This window comes from Cebus imitator, unplaced genomic scaffold (assembly GCF_001604975.1).
Source record: "Cebus imitator isolate Cc_AM_T3 unplaced genomic scaffold, Cebus_imitator-1.0 Scaffold461, whole genome shotgun sequence".
Lineage (NCBI taxonomy): Eukaryota > Metazoa > Chordata > Mammalia > Primates > Cebidae > Cebus > Cebus imitator.
In genome coordinates, this window is record NW_016107776.1 from 5,369 (window position 1) to 15,402 (window position 10,034).

Sequence of the window (10,034 nt, forward strand, 5' to 3'; positions counted from 1 at the left end):
GCGGCGGGGAGGGAGGGGCGGGGCGCGCGGCGGGGAGGGAGGGGCGGGGCGCGCGGCGGGGAGGGAGGGGCGGGTGGGGCTGGCGGGCGGGCACGCAGTGCACCGAACTGTCGTAAAAGGGGCGGGGCGCACTGCGCCTTTGACTGTCGTAAAAGGGCGGGGCGTCCCGCGCTCGGGATGGAGCTGGGGGCGTGCGTCGCTGAAGCGGGCGTCTAGCGGGAGCCCGGGTCATGGACCGCTACGCGGGCGCCTTGGAGGAGGTGGCGGACGGTACCCGGCAGCAGGAACGACACTACCAGCTGCTGTCGGCGCTGCAGAGCCTGGTGAAGGAGCTGCCCAGGTACACGGGCGGGGCGGGGCGGGGCGGGCGGCGGCCAGCCAAGCCGGCCTGGGTCCCGCAGGCGCTCACCGCGCACCCCCTTGCCCGCAGCTCCTTCCAGCAGCGCCTGTCCTACACCACGCTCAGCGACCTGGCCCTGGCGCTTCTCGACGGCACCGTGTTCGAAATCGTGCAGGGGCTACTGGAGATCCAGCACCTCACCGAAAAGAGCCTGTACAACCAGCGCCTGCGTCTACAGAACGAGCACAGAGGTCAGGGTTAGGGTCCCGGCCGCTCTTGGTATCTGTGCAGATCGGCCCCCTCCCTGGGAGTGTTCGGAAGAGGTCCTTTAGATTGACAGAATCAAGGGCGCGGAGACTGAGCGCCTTTTTGGTGACCAGTGGGTCCAAACAGTTTTGTTTTCAGTTGCGCCCTTGTTTTCAGAAGCCGCCCTTCTTAGCAGAAACTGCCTGCTCGGGCTTTCCTGTGCCCCACCCCCTTCCAAACAGGATGGCCCTAGGCCTCGGTGCTTGGCTGGCCTGGCCCTAACTGCGTTGCCCCTCAGTAGTTGAAGGTCTGTTGATAGCTGTGCAGCGCTCTTCAGGGTCCGTTCCCTCTCACGCCCCGTAGGGCCTCATACCAGTTGCACATCAAATTCCTAAGCACTGTCCCATGACACCCTCCCAAACTCTTCGGGTTTGGGAGGGACCCACTTGAGCCACATGCTTGGTGGGCTTAGGAGCCCCTTCCTGCAGATTTCCACCTTTACTGTTTTATTTTTCCCAAACTTTTTATTTTAAAAGTTCAAACATTTAGAAAAGCTGAAAAGATGATGTAGTGCATACCCTTGTGCTCTCCACCAGAAGTTCAATAGTTAACATTTTGCTGTAGTTCCTAATATCAGTAAATACATACACCTGACAGCGTAGCAGTTCACAAAGAGTCTAGCTTTCCTGGAGACCAGGATTTTCAACCCAGGGATGTTGACATTTGTGGCTGGGTAAGTCTTTATGGTCAGATGCCGTCTTGTGCATTGCAGGATGGCAGGGGTCCCCTCCCTAGTCCTGAAAACCAAGAATGCCTCCAGACAACCTGGGGGGTTAACCTTGGCCTTGGATTGGGAGCAAGTTCTCTAAAACAAGAGCAGTCTCCTACACACCCACAGAGGGTAGCCCTCTGAGAAATTAACCGTTCTGGGTGTCTCCAGATGTGTGCGCGGCCGCATCTTGGTACCTAACTTGTCGCAGAATGTTGCTTTATATGTAAGGATCCAGTCCAAGTTCATGCTGCAGTTGGTTGCTTGGGTCTCTCTGCTTCTGGAACAGTCCCCACATTTATTGTGGCATTGACTGTCTGTAGAGTCCAGGGCAATTTACTTCTAGAATGCCCTGCTCTGGATCTATCAGATTGCTTCCTCGTGCATTTAACCTGCTTCTCCGCTCTGGGTTTTCTGTAAACTGGACAGCTGGTAAAAGCCTGATTAAAGGCAGTTTTCATGTGGCAAAAATTCCTCCTGGCGGTGTGCCCTTCCCCAGAGGGCAGGCATATCCGTCTGCTTCAGGATTAGTGTGTTTCTATCAAGAATGGATGTTGGATTTTGGCAGACCCATTTTTGGCAGCCGAGATGATCACGTGGTGAATGATTTTCTGTTACTACATTAATTACAGTCACTTGAATTCCGTCCTGCTTGGTCATGTTGTAGTATCCTTTTTATGTACACAGATTTGATTTGCTAAAATCTTGAAGAATTTTTTTGTCTATATTCATGACAAACTTTGGTCTGTAGTTTTTATGGAATACTGTCTGGTTTGGGTGTCAGGGTTTTTGCCAGGCTTACATGAGGAGTTTGGAAGTGCGCTCTCCTCCTGAGTTTTCCAGAAGAATTTGTGCAGAATCGGCATTACTTCTTCCCCTAAATGTCTGGGTGATTGTCTTTTTAAAATTTTTCATTGAGCTGTAAAATGCGTACGGTTTACTAATCTGAAGCGCATGGCCCATTATTTGTTGATGCTCAGACTGTGCCATGTGTGGCCAGTGGGGGCGCTCCAGGCTCCCTTAGGTTCCTCCCCATCATTCCTTGAGCACTTCCCTGCTTTATGGTTCAGGAACATGTTCAGCTCATCTTTTCTTGTTTTCTCTGTCTCTACTAGAATCGGTCATTTTTCCACAGAGCTCTGGTTCCTTCTAGCAGGATGAGGAGTTTCGGTAACTCTCTGGACCCAGTGCCGTTTGTGCTTCAGAAGGCGTGGGCCAGGCCCTGGTTTCACCAGCAGCAGGCATGTCTGCATTGACTTTCTGCTTCTCCTGCTGAGTCAGCAGGGCTGACTGGCTGCTCCTCCTGCTTTGTGTTCCCTGGTCATGTCTAAGCCCAGGCAGCCAGTGTGGCTCTCCTCTTGCCTTTTGGTTGCTTACCTAGTGGAATCTGGCAGTGGACCTGGCACTCAGTAGAGTGAAGATGACATTTCGCTGCTTCCCTATGTTATGATGTCTCGAGGGGGGGTCTTGGTTGGAAACATATTTCATGTGATAAATGCCATTGTCGAGGTGTGTACAGAATGCCAAGAAACAGGAGGCCGGGGAAGGCTGTAGGCACAGCGGGAGCCAGGCTACCTGCAGGGCAGCCTCAGGGGCCTCCTGAGAAGAGCTGCAGCAAGCATCAGGGCTCTTCCCAGGAACAGTGTTGGGTTTCCCGTGTTCTTGTGGCCAGGGACCCCTCCTTCCTAGGGAGCTGTAGCCATTTGGCACTTACTGGTTACTGGTGTTAGCTGCAGGGTGCTGCGTGTTCCCTTTCACCATGGTGGCTTCTTTGTGTCCCATGATCACTTCGTCTGTACATTCCCTTCAGACTAGACAGTTTTTGCACATCTGTGTTTATGCACAGTTCAGCAGGGACCGTGGAGCTTTGCTTGGTGGCCGAAGGTGAGCCCCTCAGAGCCACACAGACTCCTTGGCCTGGAGCCTCCCAGGTCTGTGCCCACATTTCTCCCTCAGGTGCTGTGGGGGGCTGGGAGCTGCAAATGGGGGAGGGAGCTGCCCACCCTGAAGGGCAGCACTGAGGGTGGAGGGGCCGAGCACACCCCTGGTATGCAGAGGCCCCACTCAGGCCCAGTCCAGATGCTCTTCACCAGTTCTTCAGTGTCCTGTCTCTTTACCTCTTGGATCCTTTCCCATGCTTCTGCCTGAGGTGGTCTCTGACACTTGAGTACATGTCCCATGGATGATGGGGCAGAGCACACACAGCACTGCTGGCCTGTGGCCATGTGAGGCCTGAAGCCCTCAGACTGCAGCCTCCCTCCCTCCCACCGCCTCCAGTTGCCCTGGGTCTGGGACTGCAGCTCTGGCCCCACCCAGCCTTCCCACCCCACCCTCTTTGAGTGCCCCACATCTTCTGGAGTCCCCGGGAGACTTGCTGCCAGAGGAGGGCCCGGCCCTGGCTGACAGTGGGCCTGGGAGGATGGAGGAGCTTGGCATCCTCCGCAGTGCACACACCCCTTTGGCTTGGCTGCTCTGCTCGGGGCAGGGCAGGTGCCCATGGGCGAGGGCTGCTGCCGAGTCCCACCCCTGCTGATGGGCTCTCATCCTTCCAGTGCTCAGGCAGGCGCTGCGGCAGAAGCACCAGGAAGCCCAGCAGGGCTGCCGGCCCCACAACCTGCCTGTGCTCCAGTTGGCTCAGCAGCAAGAACTAGAGGTACTGGGGGCACAGGCAGGGTGGCCAGCCCAGTTCTCCTGTGGGTACCACTTGGCTCTGCTGACCAGCTGAGCTAAGGAGAGCAGGGGGGCTCAGGCATGGGTGGCTACCCTGGGCCTGAATGGGCCACTGGAGGCCTAGTGATTCACACCGGGTGGCTCCTCCCTGTGGGTGCCAGGTATGCTGAGGCTGGGTGGAGGGTGAAGGCCCACCAATGCTCCCCTGCATAGCAGCTCCTTGTGGGTTGGGGCCTCCACAGAGCAGGTGGCCTCAGGGGTACAAGGGCAATGGTGGGGTGATGGAGCCAGCCAGGAAAGGGCCCATCCTTCTCCCAGGGAGCACAGGGACAGCCGGAGACTGGCATTTAACCAACAAGCCATGGGGAAGTGGGTGTCTGCAGAGATGCGTGTGCAGTCCCAAGGCAGCCCCAGGTCGGGGCATTCGTGGAAGCCCCTTGGAGCCCCACTTCAGGGTTTGGCTGGCCGAGGAGAGACCTGGGTGTGGTGAGGATGCATCAGTGGTGTCAGAGCTGGTGCTTCTGGGGACGGCAGCAGGCACTTGTTTGAGCCGCCTTCACCCTCCCTCACCCACGGCAGGCGGTGGAGCACCGGATCCGTGAGGAGCAGCGGGCAATGGACCGGAAGATCGTCCTGGAGCTGGACCGGAAGGTGGCTGACCAGCAGAGCACACTGGAGAAGGCGGGGGTGGCTGGCTTCTACGTGACCACCAACCCGCAGGTCAGTGCCTGGGCCTGCTCTGCCCTAGCCCGAATGCCCCTGAGCCCTGAAGACCCCATTCCATCTGGGGTTTCACCACTGGTCCCTGAGAATCCAGGCTTAGAGTATAGGGGTGAAGTGGAAGGACTGAGGCTCCAGAAAGGATTTCTATGCTGTTCCCAGCACAGAGGCTGGGCCCACTCCCTACAGGAGGGTGAGCCAGCCAACCATGGGGTACTGCCCACCCTCCCCAGGCCCACATGACCCTCTTCTGCTCTCCTCCCCCATGCCATTCTGAATGGTCCTGCTGGGAGCAGAGGCTTAGATTCCACCCTTTCCTGGCAGGCCATGACCGGCTTCACAGGATGGTCGCCCCATGGGCTCACTGTCTGGCACCTCTAGGCTGGGATGAATGGGGCCTGGGCACTCTGATGCTCATGGGGCCCCTCTATATCCCAGGAGCTGATGCTGCAGATGAACCTGCTGGAGCTCATCCGGAAGCTGCAGCAGAGGGGCTGCCAGGCAGGGAAGGCATCCCTGGGACTGGGAGGTCGCTGGCAGCCACCTGCTGCTCAGTGTGACCAGGAAGGCAGCCCTGTCCCACCATAGTCACAGGCAGCAGGAGGCTGGGCAGAGTTCATCTTCTTGACCTTTGGCCACTGCCTTCGCAGCTGCCTGCAGGGTCTCCCTGCTGAGGAGAGACCAGGTGGACCCTGGCTGCCTGTCCCTATCTTCATCTGGGACTTTCTGCCAAATGCTAGCATGTCATAAAGGGGAGGCGGGTCCAGCCTGCCACTACCTGCCTCAGGGCCAGGCGAGTGGGCATGGGGGTTCTCACACCTTTTCACTCCGCGGGGCATGTCGCAACCTGCACTGGGGCCCACCTGAGTGCTTGTTCTGGTCTCCGCCTCTCCCTTGGCAGCTGTAGCCCCCATGCAGAAGAGGCTCCAAGGCCCAAGCTCTGTGTGACTCAGAGAAATAAAGATGCCTCAGTGTGGCCTGCATGTGGCTTGTGTGACAGCTGTGGGTTCTGCCATAACCAGAGCCCTGGTATGGCCCCCACCTCTGCTGCAGCAGAGGACCCTGCCTGGAGGTCCCTTCCTGGGCTGTGTGCCCAGTTCACCACCCCTCCCCTTGCATGGAGACTGGGAGCCTCCAGACCTTTCCTGTCCCAGCCCTGGTCCCAGGATGCTGTCACTGCTATCTGCACAGGGCCCCCATCCAAGCCCCAGGGCCTGAGGACCACATCCAGCCTGCTTCGTGGGACTGGGGGCTGGAGAGTGTGGGAGAAGGCAGGGGGCTGAGTGTGTACCTGCTGCAGCCTGGTCAGTGTCCTGTGGGAACCACTAGGAGGAGCCTGATGCAGGTCATGGTTGCGGTGGTGGGGTGGGTGCCGGACGGCAGGGAATGGTCTGAGGAGGAGCCCCAGGGGGAGGGGTGTCAGGCCCACCTGGGGAGCTGGGCCTCTGCATCTGCATGAGTCCCCTCCATGCTGCCCCAAGCCCAGGGGCCCTGCTGGGTCCTGAGTTGTGGAGTCAGGGTTGGGGGTGTCCAGCACCCTGGGTGGCTAGGTCTGTACAGGGCCTAGCCTCCAGGAACAGATGACGCTGGAGGCCAGAGTCTGAGCCCCTCCCTCTTGCTGTCCAGAGCTGACCTTGTGTGGGAACAAGGGCTCTCAGCTGCAGGAACAGTGTTTTATTGACCAGGTAGGCCTCCCCAGCCCGGCCACTGTCCCCAAGGGGCTCAAGCTCTGTGGGCTGGCCCTGGCAGAAGGCAGACAGTCCTCTAGGTCCAAGGACATGTGGGTCATGGAGGTGAGGGCTTGGGCCCACACATCCAAGGAGAGTTCCAGACAGTTCCCAGCAGCTTTCTCAGGCAGGTATCAGGTTCGGCCCACACCCTGGGCGGGGCTGGGAGGCACCTGGCCCACATCCAGCAGCTCTGAAGTGTGGGGTGAAAAAAGGTGAATCTGTGTGAGGATGGTGATGGCCTGGAGGGGCGAGGGTCCCTGGAGGCCAGAGCTGGGGTGACTGGAGGCCGAGGGTGGGCTCGAGGGTGCTAGGCGGGGCGATGGAAGAAGCTGCCAGTTCGGAGCCGCCGAAAGAGCTCCAGCCACAGCAGCTGCCGCTCCCGACGGGCGCCCTTCATGAGGCTGCTGTTCTCCAGGGTGTGGCGGAATGGGTAGGGCAGCACGTCCATCACCGGGCCATAGGGCACATACTTGTACACAGGGTAGCCGGCCTGGCCTGCGTGGAGGAGAGATGCGCCATGAAGCCCAGGCCCAGCACCCCACCGCACCATACCAGGGAGGGCCCCACTCACCCAGCGGGAAACTGATCTGGTCACACATGCCCAGCAGCTGGCCAAAATACACCTGGTGGCCAGCAGGATGCAGGCACAGCTCCTCCATCCTGTGCAGGTGAAGCCAGGAGCTGAGGGCCAGTTCCAGGACACTGCCCCCAGTGCAAGGGTACAGGGCCCCTGTCCCAGCTCTGAGTCTGTCCTGCCACCTTAGGTCCCCCATCTATACTCCCCAGACTTCATCCCCTGTGAGGTGGGCCCATAGCCCAGCCCTGCCCCAGTGAGGCCTCTTCCCAGCAGCAGGACTCTGCTGGGCTGCCCTACTCTTCCCCCTGGGGAGGCTCGGCCCTTAGCAAGGCCCCCTTCCTGCCATCCCCACCCCCACCTCTCCACCTCCCGTTTTGGAAGTGCAGCCCTTCCTGAGGCCCTGACCCACCCAGGAGCCTGCCCCACAGGGCAGGGAAGCTCCTCAGCTCTCCCGCCATCCCTCCCTCAAGTCCTTCCGGGATTCTGCGCCCCACAGCTGCTCTGTCCCACACGGCTGCCACAGCCCATGACTCCTTGGAAGGTGGCTGCTCTGAATCGAGATATGTTGCAAGTGTCAAATACTCAGGATTTAGGAGACTTTGTAGTAAAATAATGCAAAATGTCACATCACTTTTCTAAAAGCAACTTGAATACAATGTGAAGTGGTAATATTTTATATATTTGGGGTTAATTAAAATGTATTACTGAAATTCAGTTTCCCTTTTAACGTAGCTACTAAAAAATTTTAAATTGCAGATGTGACACTGCTCAGATAGGGGGTGGGAGCCCTAAACTCTGTCCTGACACCACCCCTTACAGGGTTTTACAAAAATTCTCATGGTTTGAAATATCCATGCAGTGACAGTTCTGAAGTTTCATCTCCAGCTTCCTATATCCAGGTATCCCGACATAGCTGGTCTGCACAGCACTGGGGCCCCCACTCTGGGACAAGTTCCACCTGCTCCTCACACATCACCCAGGTGACTGGCAGGGCCTGTGCTGTGCTTCCCACACCCTCCCCCAACCCACCCCAGCTCAAGCTCCCAGAGTACCCATCAGCCATAGGCCCTTTCCCTCCATCCCTGGGCTGGGTTCCGGTGTTGGGACCACCCAGCTAAAGCAGGCACCCACCTCTGCCACACTGCCCTGATCTCCAGCTTGTGCCTTCTCAACCCCAGGACATGAACCCTAGAGCCAGGCTGCCACTGCTGGCTGCCCCCTCCCCTGCTGGTGTGCACAGCCTCTGCCATGTGACTGCGCTCCTCCCAGCGTAGGGCAGCAGCTCACTCCACCTGGCATCTGGCCTTGGCCTCATGAGGCACTCTGGCCAACAGGGAGGTAGCAAAGGTGACACAAGCAGAGGCTTGCCCTATACAGGCTTTCTGGAAGCCTGAGCCCACCACACAGCCTAGCCTGGGCTGGCCTGTGGGACACTGGATACAGGACACAGTCTCCTTTACTGCCCCAACCATGAATGAGGTCATTAGGCCCCACCGGCCCCAGCTGGTCACAGGTACAGGAGGGACACAGGCACAGCCAGCAGCAGAAGCACCAGCTGATCCAGCCTGCCTCTGGCCCACGGAACACGCTGCTGTTCCATCCTCTAAGTTTGGGGCTGGTTTGTTCCTCGGCCAAAGCCAACTGGGGTTGTTTGAGGGTGGGTAGTGTGGTGGTCTGGGCCCGGCCTAGGACAGAACAGCCACCGTAGTCTAGAACCACTTCCCCAGGGGAGGTAGGTTCTAGACCCAGCTACCCAGCCACCCACAGCAGGGGCACAGAGCTGAAGCCTGCAGGGGTCCACCCTCTCAGACATGGTACTGGTGTCCAGTGGGGGAGCCACTGACACAGCAAAATAGTAAGGACAGACAGGTCCCAGGTGGGGTCGGGGGGAGGAAGCTGAAGCTGGAGAGAGAGGAAGCCCTGCTGAGGGCAGGCTGTCCTTTTAGAGTTGGATGATGATATGCCTAGTCAGACTGTGAGTCCACCAGCATTGAGAGTCCAACCAGAGGCTGGGAGTCCTGATGGTAAGCTAAGAGGGCCCACCACCAGCTCCCGAGTGCTGGGCACTGCTGGCCACCAGGCCTGTGCGTGTGGACGAAGTGAGCCTGTCCCGTCACCGTCACATCTATTACAATTAGCAGAGGATCGGGGCACAAAAGGGGGTGTGCTGCCATTTCAGGCCATGACAAAGCAGCAGCATCATGAACAGAGGCCAAGTGTGGACATCACTGAATGATTTCCGAGCCGCGAGTCAGCTCCCCTAGCAGGGCCAGGATGTGTCCTGTTGGCTACAGCCCTGGCCCTGCGGCTTCACAGCTCCTTGAGGAACCCCCTCGTGCCTCAAGTCCTGGATCTAGGGCACCCTGCCCTGCTGTGGAGTGGAGCTCCTGCTCAGCTCCTAGGAAGGTGAGAGCCAGCGAGGCTGCTGCCCAGGCCCCCAAAGGTTCTGGGGGTCCCATCCCTGGAAACACAAAATCTGGGAGGGGAGAAGGACCTAGGACCCCACTGTGGGCATAGCTTGGGCTTAGGCATGAGGTAAGACCAGAGTGATGGTACTGGAATATCCAAAAACGGACTTCACCTAACTTCTGTATTTGACTTGTTAGAATTCTACCAAAGTTGTGCTCCACGGGATGAACATTTAAAGAGAAAACAAACCATGACATTTCAGATGTACAAAAATGTTAAGGGAACGGCCAGGCATAGTGGCTCACACCTGTAATCCCAGCACGTTGGGAGGCCAAGGTGGGTGGATCACTTGAGGTCAGGAGATCGAGACCAGCCTGACCAACATGGTGAAACCCCATCTCTACAAAAAATACAGAAAGTAGCTAGGTGTGGTGGCATGCACCTGTAATTCCAGCTACTAGGGAGGCTGAGGCAGGAGAGTCACTTGAACCTGGGAGGCAGAGGTTGCAGTGAGCCAAGATCTTGCCACTGCACTCCAGTCTGGCAACAAAGCAACACTCTGCCTCAAAAAAA

The 10,034-nt window shown here is 58.1% G+C and overlaps 2 protein-coding genes across 3 annotated transcripts in view; one reads left to right on the forward strand and one right to left on the reverse strand.

The window, feature by feature from the left end:
* Window positions 1-135: 135 nt before the first annotated feature.
* Window positions 136-8,051, forward strand: DGCR6L (DiGeorge syndrome critical region gene 6 like). 2 transcript variants are annotated; one of them, XM_017512036.2, is made up of 5 exons: window positions 136-340; window positions 431-591; window positions 3,908-4,008; window positions 4,605-4,745; window positions 7,938-8,051. In XM_017512036.2, exons 1-5 carry the CDS (start codon window positions 231-233, stop codon window positions 8,034-8,036), a joined length of 612 nt encoding a protein of 203 aa, XP_017367525.1. In that variant the 5' UTR covers window positions 136-230; the 3' UTR covers window positions 8,037-8,051. The 2 variants fall into 2 exon arrangements, with proteins under 2 accessions (XP_017367525.1, XP_017367523.1); XM_017512034.2 differs by lacking the exon at window positions 7,938-8,051 and adding an exon at window positions 5,184-5,728 and having other exon boundaries at window positions 137-340.
* LOC108291612 (proline dehydrogenase 1, mitochondrial-like) overlaps window positions 6,408-10,034 on the reverse strand; it is an 18,981-nt gene continuing 15,354 nt past the window's right edge. Inside the window, 2 exon segments of the mRNA XM_017512033.2 lie at window positions 6,408-6,970; window positions 7,047-7,135. Of these exon segments, the coding sequence (XP_017367522.1) occupies window positions 6,783-6,970; window positions 7,047-7,135 (277 nt within the window). The 3' untranslated portion in view covers window positions 6,408-6,782.

Bases quoted from the DNA above. Each gene is read 5' to 3' on its own strand.
- DGCR6L (XM_017512034.2), top strand. From the start codon at position 231: ATGGACCGCTACGCGGGCGCCTTGGAGGAGGTGGCGGACGGTACCCGG. The intron at 341-430 runs GTACACGGGCGG...CCTTGCCCGCAG, and splicing joins CTGGTGAAGGAGCTGCCCAG to CTCCTTCCAGCAGCGCCTGT. The intron at 4,746-5,183 runs GTCAGTGCCTGG...TCTATATCCCAG, and splicing joins ACGTGACCACCAACCCGCAG to GAGCTGATGCTGCAGATGAA.